Source organism: Mobula birostris, chromosome 8 (genome assembly GCF_030028105.1).
Source record: "Mobula birostris isolate sMobBir1 chromosome 8, sMobBir1.hap1, whole genome shotgun sequence".
Taxonomy (NCBI): Eukaryota; Metazoa; Chordata; class Chondrichthyes; order Myliobatiformes; family Myliobatidae; genus Mobula; species Mobula birostris.
In genome coordinates, this window is record NC_092377.1 from 91,417,662 (window position 1) to 91,433,542 (window position 15,881).

The following is a 15,881-nucleotide window of genomic DNA, read 5'->3' on the forward strand; positions in this document are numbered from 1 at the left end:
ATAAAAAAAAAGTCCTTGTAGAATGGTTTACAAAGAATACAAATCAGATTGGCATAAATCTTAAGAGCAGCAAGAAATAATATGTTGAACTGTACTTTTCACAAAAAATGCATCAAAATTTGATATGACAAGAGTTCTTTGTACCATTGAGAAGCAAGTTGTAATAAATACGTGGTACCTTAGATCACTATAATAACTACTATCCATGGAAGATTGTTGCTCTCTAACAACTTGTTCAAGACTCAGGAAATCTCTGAAAAATCATAGCTGGGATTGTGAAAATCACTTGTTTACCTTCAAGTTCATTTACTTGGTTCTTACTTTTTTATGAATCTGTACAGCAAAAACAATAATTTAACACTTATATGTTGAAACCAGATAACCGCATCTAGGTTGAAGGATTGTACTGCCGTGATAGCTCCTTTGTCTGTGTGCGGATTGAATTGTTTGGAAGTCTGTTCCTGATTGCTGCAGTCACATATTGCAGAAGCTCTTAATTTTCATTTGTTATCATTTGTCCACATCGATTCTGACATGTGTGAGTGTCATTTAGAGACCACTGTAGCCTAGGTAGGAAATCAGAGATGAGGTTCTCTGGGTCAGTTTTTACCTCTTTACTTAGTGAATTAGTGCTGAATTGTTCATTTTTTTTCCTGTAAATAAATGCAACTGTTGTACATTGTGTACATCTTATACATGTCTACTATACATCACCACAAAACATTATTAACAATAACAACCACTTCTATTTACATAGCGGAGAAGTATTTCACATAGTAAAATGTTCTCTGGTGCTTTAAAGGAACACTATCAAACAAATTTGATGCAGAGCCACATGTGATTTTGGTTAGAGGTAGGACTAAGTGAGATGGAGAAATAAAGAGGGGCTCGGGAGTTGCTCAAGGAAGAAATTGCAGAGCAGAGTGCCCTGATATTTGAAGGAGTAAATGCTAATGCCCATAGTGAAGCAATTTAAAATCAGTCAGAGTTGGAAAATGCAGTGATAGGGATGCAACCAGAGATGAGACTTTTAGAATCCTGTTGATAGACTGAAAGACAATGTATCTCAGCAAGCATTGTGTTAATTGGTGGATGAAGATGCAAGTTAGGATTTGGGCAGTTTTAGATGACCTTTAAGTTTACAAAAGGTAGAACTGAGGAGGTAAGAAGCAATGTGCTGGCATCATAACAACCAGTGAGCAAAGGCAGGTTGCTGTTCGGGGGGAAGTGGGTTATGGAATGGAGATAAGTCATTCTATGAATGGATATTTGGTTTAAAACTGAACTTGAAATTAAATATAATGGCAAGTCAAATGCATTTGCTCTCAGGTGGTTGCCAGGGAGATGGATAGGGCTGTTGTCTAGTCAATGACTAGGATATACAGTTTGCAGTAGGTACCATTGAAAAGGGCTATGGACTTCTCAATGTTTAAATGGAATAAATTTCCGCTTATCTTGTTCTGGCTATCTGAGAAATGGCCTTAGTATTCAGAGATATGGCAGTGTCAGGTGAGGTGGTGATAAGATGAGTCATGATTGTCAGTGCAGAAATTGATGTGCTTTCAGGAATTGTTGTTCAGAAGCGGCAAGCAGATGGGAATTAGGAAGGGATAAAGGAGAGACGTCAGTAGGTACTAGACGTGGGATAAAGGAGAGACGTCGGCAGGGACTAGACGTGGGATAAAGGAGAGATGTCGGCAGGGACTAGACGTGGGATAAAGGAGAGACGTCGGCAGGGACTAGACGTGGGATAAAGGAGAGACGTCGGCAGGGACTAGACGTGGGATAAAGGAGAGACGTCGGCAGGGACTAGACGTGGGATAAAGGAGAGACGTCGGCAGGGACTAGACGTGGGATAAAGGAGAGACGTCGGCAGGGACTAGACGTGGGATAAAGGAGAGACGTCGGCAGGGACTAGACGTGGGATAAAGGAGAGACGTCGGCAGGGACTAGACGTGGGATAAAGGAGAGACGTCGGCAGGGACTAGACGTGGGATAAAGGAGAGACGTCGGCAGGGACTAGACGTGGGATAAAGGAGAGACGTCGGCAGGGACTAGACGTGGCATAAAGGAGAGACGTCGGCAGGGACTAGACGTGGCATAAAGGAGAGACGTCAGCAGGGACTAGGCGTGGCATAAAGGAGAGACGTCGGCAGGGACTAGGCGTGGGATAAAGGAGAGACGTCGGTAGGGACTAGACGTGGGATAAAGGAGAGATGTCGGTAGGGACTAGACGTGGGATAAAAGAGAGACGTCAGTAGGGACTAGATGTGGGATAAAGGAGAGACGTCAGTAAGGACTAGCCGTGGAATAAATGAGAGACGTCAGTAGGGACTAGATGTGGTGGAAGTGAAGACTTGTAGAAAAGATCCAAGTGGGACATAAGAGCAGGGCAGTGTGGCCAGCAATGCCAAAGGCTACAGAGAAACCAACGATGGGCAAGTGTAGTCCACATTTTGCTCTGGTCCCGTAGGACCTTCCAGAGACAATTATTTTCCAAAGAATAAGGATTGTAGGCAAAGTTGCAGATGGGTCTGTTTTCTGATTATTTCTGATGATCCACAACAAGTTGACAGAAGATCAATAGATCCTCCCACTGTTTTCCAACTGAATTCAAATTAGTTTTATTCTTTTTCCATTAGATATGGCACCATTAGCTGGATTTGCATTACCCTTGAATTGTTCTTGATCTGAGAGTTTTCTGATCTTAGAGACTGGCTTAGTGTCATCCACATTGATCTGGGTCTGAAGTCACAGGGCAGGGCTGGTGGCCTTCCTCTTGTTCTGAGCATTTACGCCCATGTCAACTTCTGGCATTTCTCCTGACTTGAAGAAATAACATGCCGTTTGTCTTGTGACAGGTGAAAAGTTTAGAGCTTCAGTCTTTGGCAATTTCTTAAAATAAAGATGAGATAATTTCCACCATCAAAAAAACAGTACAGTGAAAGATAGCTACATGTAAATTGTGTGCATAGACTCAATCTCAGCCACTTGCAAAATGAGATCGCAAAGCTTGAGTAACAGACAAGATATCCAATTATCTTCACTGAATTGCCATTGGATGCAGCCTGCTTCCAAATAAAACCAGTAACATCACCATCCTCTGGAGTAATGAAGTACAGTGGACTTTGCTATTGCATTGTGACCTGCTGATCTCATTTGGTTAGAAACCAAAACAAAACCTTAAGGACTTAAGTAGGATTATTATTGAAGAGCTAGTGTTCAACTTTGTTTTATGAATAACTGACAGTCTTTGATACCCAATAAACAAACAAGACAGAAAAACAGAGTGGTAGTTACCTGGTTTAACAGGTTGCAGTTGGAACGGCAAAAACATCTCTGTCCAGTAATTATAATCTAATAACTATTTCACATGAGAAAAACATATGCATTAAAATAGGACTTTTTTTTATCTATACAGTAATACTTTGGAAACTATTGTTCAGAATTGCTGCTGAAACTAGACACATCCTGGGCCCTGCAGGGGAAACCCTATACATAATTTCAGGTGACTACTGGAATGACACACGCTTGTTTTCCTCTTTACGAACTCTTTATGACCTGCACTCTGGCACAAGGTAACCCGCCGCTCCTTACCACCCAATGCTCCTCCTCCCTACCCCACCCTCTGTCTATGTTACATTGAAATTCCCAGCAACTTTGACTTTGGACACAGGAGCTGAGCCTTTCACAGAGTGGAGGAAGTTTGTTTGTAGTCTCTCAGAATGACAGAAGCATAGGTTACATTTGGTGGGGTGCACAGCACCGATTCGGAGATCGGCGAGCTGGGGACTGAGCTGCCAGATGCCACCGAATCCCTGAAGGGAGAGGGCGGAGTGAGTGCTGGGTGGTCCTCCAAGGTAAGTTTGTTGGGGGTAAGCAGCTCATCTGGGTTCTCAGTGCTGTCATACATGTAGTCGTCTATGAGATCGAACCTTTCGCATTCCTCTTCAACAGGCGAGATGGGTTGAGGACTAAAGGTTGTCATTTGCATTGGGAGCACATCCTGATTAAGTTGGTACAGTGGATTCATTCCATTACCAGACACTGGCACAGCAAGCATTGAATTAAGATCAGTCATATTGGGTTTGAATGTATTGGCCACTCCATGGAAGTGATCCATGACAGAAACGCCTTTTTGCATCTGATCAGAAATGAAAAAGTCAGGATCTTCTATTTCCTTAAGTTGTGTGATAGACATTGATCGTCCCTCTAATACCATCTCTGGACTATTGGGAACATCAGGTCTCAAAGGATCATTTTCATCCTCTTCCTCTACATTGTAAAGGGCTTTTGTGCTGACATCAGAGAAGTTGAGGGTTTTGATCTGGTTCTGATACGGTTTGGTTAGGGGTTTGATAACAGCTGTCTGATTAGAGGCACCTTCTTTGCTCTTCACGTGGACTGAGAGTCTGTGCCACATGTGCTGTCCCTTTGCTGGCCGTCCTGTTCCAGGTTCAGACCACGACACAGACTTCCCATTGGAACTAAGAGAAATGTAAATTTCCAGTTAAAAACTTCTTGCAGTGAAACTGCAAAGGAATAGTTCATTGATCTTTTAATTACCACCCTTATAATATATTTTCAAACTGGATTGCAATTGCCTTTAGAGAAAAGAAACACATATGGAAGAGCAGTAAAGCACATGATGTCTCACACCATATCCATGATGATTTTGTATTGTATGTTAGGTTGTGATGAGTACAAAATACACTGTGCCAGCTGATATAATTTCATTGTGTGCTATCATTAGGCAAGAAGCCCAATAACTTGACCAGCACAGTGCTGCCCAGATGCCACATTAATAGCATCGAAACCAATGCTGTTTAGCTCCAAATCTCTGTGAGTAGGCTTATTAAGGCTGGAATGAAATATTGTAAATGAATTTTATTAGTTGCAATAAGCAATTTGTTCAGTGGAAGCTAATTCAAAATGCCCCTTAATTAACTTCGAATAATCTTATTGGCCTGGAATTTACAATTGTAATGACAACAAAATTATTAGCTGTTAGTACTTTGTAAAATTGTCAGCATTCTTTAGTGCCTCAGCATACACAATTAAATATGGAAACCCAGACAATATTGTTGGTGATACTCTGCTTCTCACTGGCTGCCTTGCTTCAGCTTCTGCAGATGTTATCACTGCAGAACCAACAAATTTTACTGATGCTAAGTTGGTCTGTGCGCTCTGCCTCAGCTCTTTATACAACATATTTACTGCTGAGCAATCTAGCAGTGAGAGAGTGATTTTATGTATGGGTTGTCATATGAGCATATGAATAAGGAGTGAGATTAGGCTACTTGGCTCCTGAGTTGGTTGCATCATTCAATAAGATCACAGCTAACGGATTGTACCGTCAATTCCACAGTGTTCTCTACTCATGACAACCTTTCACCCTTATTTAGCAAGTATAGATCTACCTCTGTCTTAATGATAATTGAACAATTCTGCCTCTATTACCCTTGGAGAAAGAGATTTCCTAAACCTCTGAACCTCTTGGAGACAATAATTCATCCCACCTCCAATTAAATGTGGGTCCCTTTGAATAGTGAAATCTTAGTTCAAGATTCTCCTTTTGGGGACTTAAGATTTTTCTTATATAACTTTTGATTTTTATTTATTTAAGATGTAGCACAATATTATAATAAATTTAAAGTGAGTGTTAAAATGGGGTCCTGGTCATTTAGAGTGAGTACAGGAAACAGGGCTGTGATGGTCTGAGTAGAGTCTCCTGTTAGTCAATAGAAAGAAGAACACATGTCGTACATCACCCAGTGAGCCAGATGCCAAACCCTTGGTATTTCCCTGTGATTGGATGGCAGATAGCTGGAGTTTTATAATAACTGGGAATTTTGTTGTTGAGAACAAGAGTTTCTGAATGATTTATATACACATTGTTCATTGGAATAAACGTTAACATTCCTCGTGAATCCTTTGAACTGAAAATTTACTCTTTCATTCAATTATTTTCTCTCATTCATGCAATCTGATTTCTACTGGGGACAGGATGACTACATTTCTTCAAGTTCATCTGTCACCTTTTCTTTGGCCCACTTAGCCACCAATTCTGTCCATTTTCCTGTGTAAAGAAGTTGCATTTCTTTTTGTCTTTTCATTCAACCATCATGCAAGCCCTTCAACTTCCATATGTCTGCCAAGCCTATTATTTGTTATTATCTCCCTCCCAGCCATCTACTGGATCTTCCAACCATCAGTACTGTTTTCTTCAGTGTACCCTTGTGTTTATTCTTCCATTAGTTGTTTAGCCAGCCAGCAAATAGGCGATCCAAACATCCAGAAACAATGCCAACTTATCTGTAATTATACACCAAGCTAACTATCCACTCAGTCAGCCGTCCATCATTTGTATGACATTAATTCAAATGATTTTCCTATTCAACCAATAATCCAAATGTCCGATGATCTGAACTAATATCCAGATAGATGGCCAACTATAAGACCATAATGCATAGGAGCAGAATTAGGCCATTAAGCCCAATAAATTTGCTCCACCACCATTCCATCAAGGCTGATTTATTATGGAATAATAGCCCTATTCTTCTACCTTCTCTCCATAACTTTTGACACACTGATTAATCAAGAAACTATCAACATCCACCTTAAATGTACCCAATGAACTTTCCTGCATAGCTGCCTGTGACAAGAAATTCCACTGATCCACCACCCTCTGACTAAAGAAACTTTTCCTCATCTCTGTTCTAAATGGACATCCTAAAATTCTGAGGCTGTGCCTTCTGGTCCTACACTCCCATACTATAGGAAACATAAGACCATAAGACAAAGGAGCAGAAGTTGGCCGTTCGGCCCATCGAGTCTGCTCCGCCATTTTATCATGAGCTGATCCATTCTCCCATTTAGTCCTACTCCCCCACCTTCTCACCATAACCTTTGATGCTCTAGCTACTAAGATACCTTTCAATCTCTGCCTTAAATACAGCCAGTGACTTGGCCTCACTGCTGCCCATAGCAACAAATTCCACAGATTCACCGCCCTCTGGCTAAAAAAATTTCTTCGCATCTCTGTTCTGAATGGGCGCCCTTCAATCCTTAAATCATGCCCTCTCGTACTAGACTCCCCCATCATAGGAAACAACTTTGCCACATCCACTCTGTCCATGCCTTTCTACATTCGGAGTGTTTCTATGAGGTCCCCCCTCATTCTTCTAAACTCCAAGGAATACAGTCCAAGAACAGACAAACGTTCCTCATATGTTAACCCTCTAATTCCGGTATCATTCTGGTGAATCTTCTCTGTACCCTCTCCAATGTCAACACATCCTTTCTTAAATAAGGAGACCAAAACTGCCCACAGTACTCCAAGTGAGGTCTCACCAGGTCTCAACATCCTTTCTATCTAGATGTCTGTTAAGAGGTACAATGTTATTTAACAAAATGGAGAGGTGGCCATATTTCTATTCTATTTGTAAACTGATCAATCCAGTGAACAATGTCACAATTGAGCTGGAAATTTATTCATCTCCCATTAATCATCTAACCAATCAGTCATTGAACAATCTATTCATCTCATTGCTTGTCATGAATCAATTCATTTGCACCAATTAAGCTCCATCTCTTTCATTATACACCCTAACTAATTAGCTGAACCACTGTTAAGCGGGCTAGTTTATCATCTAACTAGCATCCACTAAGCCACCAAATATTCAAAGCACCAACCATGGGTCAATTTATTCACCATCCATCCATGTGCCTGCACACCGAGCAACAACCATCGTATCAGGCAGTAAATAAATGCCAAAACCATAAGGCAAGGAGCAGAAATAAGCCATTTGGCCCATCAAGTCTGCTCCACCATTCCATCATGAATGATTTATTATCCCTCTCAACCCCATTCTCCTTCTCCCCATAACCCTTGATACCTTTACCAATCAAGAATCTATCAACCTCCACTTTGATTTTGCCTCCACAGCCATCTGCATCAATGAATTCCACAGATTCATCACTATCCACCAAAAGAAATTTCTCCTCATCTCTGTTCTGAAGGGGTATCCTTCAATTCTGAGGCTGTGCCCTCTGGTCCTAAAATTTAAATGTCATCTGTTTGTTATCTGGTTTCCTGTCCATTGCTACATCATTTAATTTATTTATTTTTAATCCTCGCAATTTCGGATCCACATGTGGATTTGGTCAATAGCCCAGTATTGGGCTTAACTAGTTGTTCATCTTTCTGACCACTTCTCTGTGCAGCCCTTCATCGTTGTATTTCAATACATCCATTCATCTGTCCATCAGCCATCTTGCCATTTATAAGTTAGTCTTCTTATGTGAGAAATGCATCCATTCTTAAAACCAACCTGTCAATCATGGATACAGCCATCCATTCTTAATTCTCTTGATTAATTCCATTTACTCATTTCTCTAGCAGGCAATGTCAATTATTCTGCCCCATTATCCTCCCCCCCCCCCCATCTGCTCCCTGAACAAACCACACAGACATTCATTCGGCTAATAAATCACCCAGCCAGACAACCATCAAATACTCCTTCCTTTGTCAATGCAGGAAAGCAGCCAGCAACATGACTCTGAAGCAACAAAACTTTGAGCTAAAGGCTGTGCTAAACTGTTGGGCTTATTATTCGTATTGTTGAGGACATCGCACGAGAATTATGTCTTGGATGCAACAGCGGTGGGAATGCCACCAGTGAGGTGTGGGTATCTCGAGTACACAGATTTAAAATGGATATCAAGTCAACAACTTCCCAGCAATGGAAGCGGCTGATTGCTCAGTGGGCTTGCTGACTACTCGGGACTAACTGAAGAACAGCGAGTCACAGGGCAAGCTCTTCCATCTGGTTGTGCAGTTAACCCCTGGACTCTACTTTTGTGCTTGCATGGCCAGTCCCAGCTGTGTCACACAGGGGAGGTGGCAGATACATTCTGTGACATCACAGAAATCTGCAGCATAGAAAGGGGTCATTTAACTGTCTGTGCCACTGTCTGCGGGTAGGAAGGTAACTAGCCCAGTGCTTAGCCTGCAGCCTTGTATATCATGCTGATCAGGTTTTATTGTGATAAGAGCATCTATTTCATCACACATTCAGTCTGTGAGTTCCAAACCCACAGTGAAATTCCTCAGTGCTCTTCATTCCCAAAGAAAATAACCAGACCCACCTTCCATCAGAAGTAAAACACTTTGATCCTGGCAACTACCTTGAAATCCACCTTTGATTTCCACTTTGCAGTGAGAATGAACTTGTAATTGTGTGTCTGAGAAGCAGATTTCTTGTGGGTGTGGTGGATGCGTGGTGGATTTTGAGGGAGGAGGTGTGGCAGTGGTGAAAGGATGGGGGTTGTTGGGATGGGGGTCTGTTTGAAGCAGGGCTGTAGTCGAGATGCGCTGGGGTCAGGCTGCGGTGGAGATGCGGTGGGATCGGGCTGCGGTGGAGATGCTGTAGGGTAGGTCTGTGGTGGGTATGCTGGGATTGGGCTGCGGTGGAGGTGCTGTAGGGTAGGTCTGCGGTGGGTATGCTGGGATCGGGCTGCAGTGGAGATGTACTGGGGTTGGGCTGCGGTGGAGATGTGCTGGGATCGGGCTGCGGTGGAGATGCGCTGGGGTGGGGTTGGGTTGAGGTGGAGATGTGCTGGGGTCGGGCTGTGGTGGAGATGCGCTGGGGTCGGGCTGCAGTGGAGATGTGCTGGGGTTGGGCTGCGGTGGAGATGCGCTGGGGTCGGGCTGCGGTGGAGATGCTGTAGGGTAAGCCTGCGGTGGAGATGGGCTGGGGTCGGGCTGCGGTGCAGATGCACTGGGGTCGGGCTGCGGTCGAGATGCGCTGAGGTCGGGCTGTGGTGGAGATGCGCTGGGGCTAGGCTGTGGTGGAGATGCGCTGGGGTCAGGCTGCGATGGAGATGCGGTGGGATTGGGCTGCGGTGGAGATGCTGTAGGGTAAGCCTGCAGTGGAGATAGGCTGGGGTCGGGCTGCGGTGCAGATGCACTGGGGTCGGGCTGCGGTGGAGATGCGCTGGGGTCGGGCTGCGGTGGAGATGCGCTGGGGTCGGGCTGCGGTGGATATGCGCTGGGGTCGGGCTGTGGTGGAGATGCGCTGGGGTCAGGCTGCGGTGGAGATGCGCTGGGGTCGGGCTGCGGTGGAGATGCGCTGGGATCGGGCTGTGGTGGAGATGCGCTGGGGTCAGGCTGTGGGGGAGATGCGGTGGGATCATGCTGCGGTGGAGATGCTGTAGGGTAAGTCTGCGGTGGAGATGGGCTGGGGTCAGGCTGCAGTGCAGATGCGCTGGGGTTGGGCTGCGGTGGAGATGGGCTGGGGTCGGACTGCGGTGCAGATGCGCTGGAGTTGGGCTGCGGTGGAGATGCGCTGGGGTCAGGCTGCAGTGGAGATGTGCTGGGGTCGGGCTGCGGTGGAGATGTGCTGGGGTCGGGCTGTGGTGGAGATGCGCTGGGGTTGGGCTGCGGTGGAGATGCGCTGGGGTCGGGCTGCAGTGGAAATGCGCTGGGGTCGGGCTGCGGTGGAGATGCGCTGGGGTCGGGCTGTGGTGTAGATGCGCTAGGGTAGGTCTGCGGTGAAGATGCCTTGGGGTCAGGCTGCGGTCGAGATGTGCTGAGGTGGAGATGCGCTGGGGTTGGGCTGCGGTGGAGATGCCTTGGGGTCGGGCTGCAGTCGAGATACGCTGAGGTCGGGCTGCGGTGGAGATGTGAACTTGGAAGACCGCAAATGTCACGCCACCTTTTAAAAAAGGATGTAGGCAAAAGACGGGCAACTATAGGCCAGTTAGCTTAATATCTGTAGTGGGGAAAATGCTTGAAGTTGTCACTAAGGAAGAAATAGCGAAACATTTAGAAAGGAATGGTTCCATTAGACATACACAGCATGGATTCCGAAAGGGCAGGTCTTGTTTGACAAACTTACTGAAGTTCTTTGAGGACATAATGAGTGCAGTGGATAGAGGAGAACAGGTAGATGTCGTATACTTGGATTTCCAGAAGGCGTTCGATAAGGTGCCACACAAGAGACTCATAAATAAGATACGGATGCATTACTATTTATTATTTATGGTGCAACTATAACGAAAACCAATTTCCCCCAGGATCAATAAAGTATGACTATGACTATGACTGTGAGTTGGAAGAAGTGTATTGGCATGGATAGTGGATTTGTTAACCGATAGAAGGCAGAGTGTTGGTATAAATGGGTGTTTCTCTGGTTGGCAGTCAGTGGTGAGTGGGTGCCGCAGGGGTGTTTACCATTTACAGTGATGATTTGGAAGGGGGGACTGAGTGTAGCATAGCAAAATTTGCTGATGACACTAAACTGAGTGGAAAAGAAAATTGCACAGAGGATGTGGCGAGTCTGCAGAGTGATATAGATAGGTTAAGTGAGTGGGCCAAGATCTGGCAGATGGAATACAACATTGGTAAATGCAAGATCATCCACTTTTGAAAGAATAATAGAAGAGCAGATTATTATTTAAATGGTGAAAGATTGCAGCATGCTGTTGTGCAGAGGGACTTGGGAGTGCTTGTGCATGAGTCACAAGAAGTTGGTTTGCAGGTACAACAGGTTATTAAGAAGGGAAATGGAATGTTGGCCTTCATTGCTAGAAGGATTGAATTCAAGAGCAGGGAGGTCATGCTGCAACTATACAGGGTACTGGTGAGGCCGTACCTGGAGTACTGTGTGCAGTTCTGGTCTCCATACTTGAGGAAGGATATACTGGCTTTGGACGCAGTGCAGAGGAGGTTCACCAGGTTGATTCCAGGGATGAAGGGGTTAACCTATGAGAAGAGATTGAGTTGCCTGGGGCTATACTCTCTGGAGTTCAGAAGGATGAGAGGGGATCTTATAGAAACATACAAAATTTTGAAAGGGATAGATAAGATAGAAGTAGGAATGTTGTTTCTATTGGTAGGTGAGACTAGAACTAGGGGACATTGCCTCAAGATTCAGGACAAAGATGAGGAGAAACTGTTTTTCCCAGAGAGTGGTGAACCAGTGGAAATCTCTGCCCAGGGAAGCAGTTGAGGCTTCTTCACTAAATATATTTAAGGAACAGTTAGATAGATTTTTACATAGGGAATTAAGGATTATGAGGAAAAGGCAGGTAGATGGAGCTAAGTTTATAATCAGCCACGATCTTATTGAATGATGGGGCAGGCTGGATGGTCTACTCCTGCTGCTATTTCTTATGTTCTTATGATGGGGTAGGGCTGCGGTGGCCATGTGGGGGAGGAGGGAGGTGTAGCAGTATGATTGAATGTTTTGGAAATGTTTAGTGCAGGGGTGATGGGATGGGTTGCCTTGTGTCTGGGAGGTGGACAGTGATGGTGAGGTAGATTATTGCTTGCCTGTGGTCACTTAGACAGAGTGCAATGTCATGGATGAAATGCAAATTAGGTGCTGGTTAGTCATCTGCTCTGAATCAGCTGCACAGCATGGCCTTCCTGCTGTTTTGCACCAGGCTAGCTTTAAGTCAGAGAAATGGCTTCTATCACCTTTGCCCTTCCACTTCAACAAGACTGAGCTGACCATGGAGCAAGATACATCGAATGCAAGTTCCAGCCATGACTCAAGGGGTAATGCTCTTGCCTGAGTCAGAGCATTGCAAACTGAACTCTGCTCCACTTGCCTGGTTAAGTGCTGCGCCAGTGAGAAACTCAACGCTGCACAGATCAAAGCAGCATGTTCAATTAATACCCAATCGACAATCCAAAACCTTCATTCCCTCTACCGCTGATGCATAAAGGTTGTGGTGTCTGCCTTCCACAGCCGTCACGCACCCAAGCTAGTCAAGTGGCTCTCAAATCACAAAGGATGAGAGCAGCAGGTGCACTGGAACACCACCACTTGCTGGTTCCCTTCCATGTCACACACCACCCTAAGCTGGAAGTATATCGCTCCATCCTTCCTCGCCGTTTGAGATCCCGAAACTCCCTCCCCAACAGCACTGTGGGAGGACTTACACCTTCTCTGGGACAACTGGGCATGAGCAATAAATGCTGGTCTTGTGACTAATACTTAGATTTCAATAAATAGAATATAAACAGAAAAATCTAGCCTACTACTGAGGAAGTGATGGACTGCCAGAGATATCTTTCAGAAGAGACAGTAAACCAAGACCTACTGTATTCTTAGGTGGATGTGAGAAACCCAATTATAGTATTTTGAAGATCAGGGGAATTCTCCCCTGTCTTCTGCCTGTATCTGGACTCCAACAAATTGCTTCAGAATTTGCAGGTCGTGGAATGGTGCTGTTTGCTAATCGAACGTTTGAAATGCACTTCTCCAAGCCACTTAATTGTCTGTGAAGTGTTTTGATAATTTTCTCTTGCAGTCAACTATTTAGTTCATGTTAACGCTGCACTGCAGATGCAATTTAGAGATTAGTACAGCTCTTCTTACAAGTTCTTGAGTCTCACCAGCACCTGATCATAGGGAGGCCCCGGTATTGAACAAGACGTGCAGTAGGATCGAACAACGACGGTGAGAACAGGGCATGGTATAGTGCAACAGGGTATGACAACAAATGCTGGTCCCAAAAGCAGAGAGTTTATTAACTTATTGCCAAGACTCCAACTCACACCCATTGAGGAAGGCTACCCACTGGGACAGTAAAATCATTGAATAAATACATATGGTAAAACTCTGATAATCCAGCCCATGTGGGGCTTTGCTAATACTGGACTAGCTGATATTGGAACTTTCTTAAGTTACTTTTATTAATACCCAAACATTTTTATGTTGCTTTCTTTTATATGTTGCTTTGTAGTATAAAAAATTTTCAAGTGAACCCAGGTGCAAAAATAGGATCTCTCTCGAGCAAGACCCATAAAATGATGGAGGAACTCGACAGGTCAGGCAGCACCTATGGAAGGAAATAAACAGTCAACATCTTGGGCCAAGACCCTTCATCAGGACAAGACTATTTATTGCTCTCTTTAGATGTTGCCTGATGTGCTGAGTTGCTCCAGTGTTTTGTGTGTGTTGCTCAAGATTTCCAGCAGCTGCATAACCTCTTGTAGTCTAAGCTAGATCCTGCCTTCAGCTCAAACCCTACTGGTCCTAGCCCTGCATGCTTTTGGATCCCAACCCCAGCTCCTGTCAAAATCTAGCTCGCAATCCAGACTCCCTTCTTGCATTGTGAAACCCTGGTTCCGATTCCCAACCAATGAGTGAGCCGGACCCTGGAGCTTGGGGATTTCCAATGCCAGGTGACCGAAGTGTTGTTGTATACACAGCGGTGCAGTTGGTCACGCTAGGCACTGATGCAGTCAGCACCTGTGCTGGCTTTTCCTTCCTGAAGCTTGATTGGCAGACAAACAGAATAAGTGACCAAAACTGTGCCCCTGGCACCAGGTAATGACTCAACGACGGCCAGTCTTGATGACATCAAAGGGTCAAGGGGTCAAGTGCTGGTGCTGGGGCTGGTGCTCATACTCACACTTTAGTGCAGTCCCATGGGAATACTGCTTTGCCATGAGAGCTACTTACAGGGAAGATGTTAAATCAGCACTCCAGGGTGAATGTTATTAAAAAGTACTCTTTTCAAAGTTGAGATGAGTGTTCTACCCTCAAGAAAACTCTCTGGATCGGTGCTAATCAATTGTAGTTGATTTAGCTATTTCTCAATCTCGACCTTTTGTTGGGCTCTGCCATTATCCTAACAAATTAACCAATCAGATTACACTGAGTCCCATTAGTTCTGCCACATTATGGTTGATATTCTCGGCATGAAGTCCTCCAGTGCTACTTTTTCCTGGTCTGTAGGCGGACCGGCTGGGCTGCTCACCCTTGACATTTCAATGACCTGCAGGCACAGTCAGGCGGTCTCCCCGGGACCGTAGGAAGTGAAGGAACCGCAGGTGAGTCTGGTGTGGGGGTGGGGCTGCCTTGTCCTGTTGATTTGTTTCTGTGGAGGGGGCACGGGGGTTGTTACGCTGGCACGGCTCGTGAAGCTGCTGCCTTGAAGCTCCTGTGGTCTGAGTTCAAACCTGACTTCCAGTGACGTAAATGTGGAATCTACACCCTCTCCCTGTGGCTGGGTGGCCTTCCTCTTGATGCTCCAGTTTTCACCCACATCCCAAGGACTTGTGGGTTGAGAGAATCCTAGTGGGCGGGTGGTAGAATCTTCGGGGAGGGCGGGGGATATGTTACGGGGAGAATTTGTGGAGGAATGGGATTGTTCTGTAAGCCAGCGCTGGCATGATGATGGTAGAATAGTCAGAGTCATACAGCATGAAACCAGGCCCTTCTGCCCAGCTCATGCATGCTGATCAAGAATTCTGTCTGAGCTAGTCCCGTTTGCCTGCTCTTGGACTTTCCTAACCATGTACCTGTCCCATTGCCTTTAAAACAATGGCTTCCCTCTATGTTGCAAGGAAGATTTCTAGAAAGTGAGATCCTTCTGGAACAGGCACGACAACAATTTGACAACCAACAACCTCCCCCACCCCCCCCAACTTTCGACACCCACACCATACTTGTCACAACCTGACTGAACTTGGGGCAGCTGTGAGCTATTTGAGAACAACGCAGACAAAGTGCTGGAGGAACTCAGCAGATCAGACAGCATCTATGGAGAGGAATAAAGAATTGACATTTCAGGCCAAGGCCCTTCATTGGGATGGATCGCGTCCGGGTGAAGGGCCTTGGCTGGAAATGTCTACTGTTGATTCCTCTTCATCGATGCTGCCTGATCTGCTGAGTTCCTCCAGCGTCCTGTGTGTGTTGCTCTGGATTTCCAACATCTGCAGAATCTCCCCTGTTTATGTGAGCTATTTGTATTCCATATGTAACTGATGTCCTAGCAGTCCAGGCGGCCTAGGGAAATCGCTTACATACAAGATTCAAATAGACCACGGCTTCAGGCACCTTTGGGCTTAATCTCAAGGC

At 45.1% G+C, this 15,881-nt stretch overlaps 1 protein-coding gene across 1 annotated transcript in view; it reads right to left on the bottom strand.

Moving 5' to 3' along the window:
- Positions 1–3,688: 3,688 nt before the first annotated feature.
- The window catches only part of LOC140202015 (metabotropic glutamate receptor 1-like), a 195,872-nt gene continuing 183,679 nt past the window's right edge, over positions 3,689–15,881 (bottom strand). The window contains exon 8 of the mRNA XM_072266881.1: positions 3,689–4,487. Within this exon, the coding sequence (XP_072122982.1) occupies positions 3,689–4,487 (799 nt within the window). The remainder of the gene's footprint in view (positions 4,488–15,881) is intronic.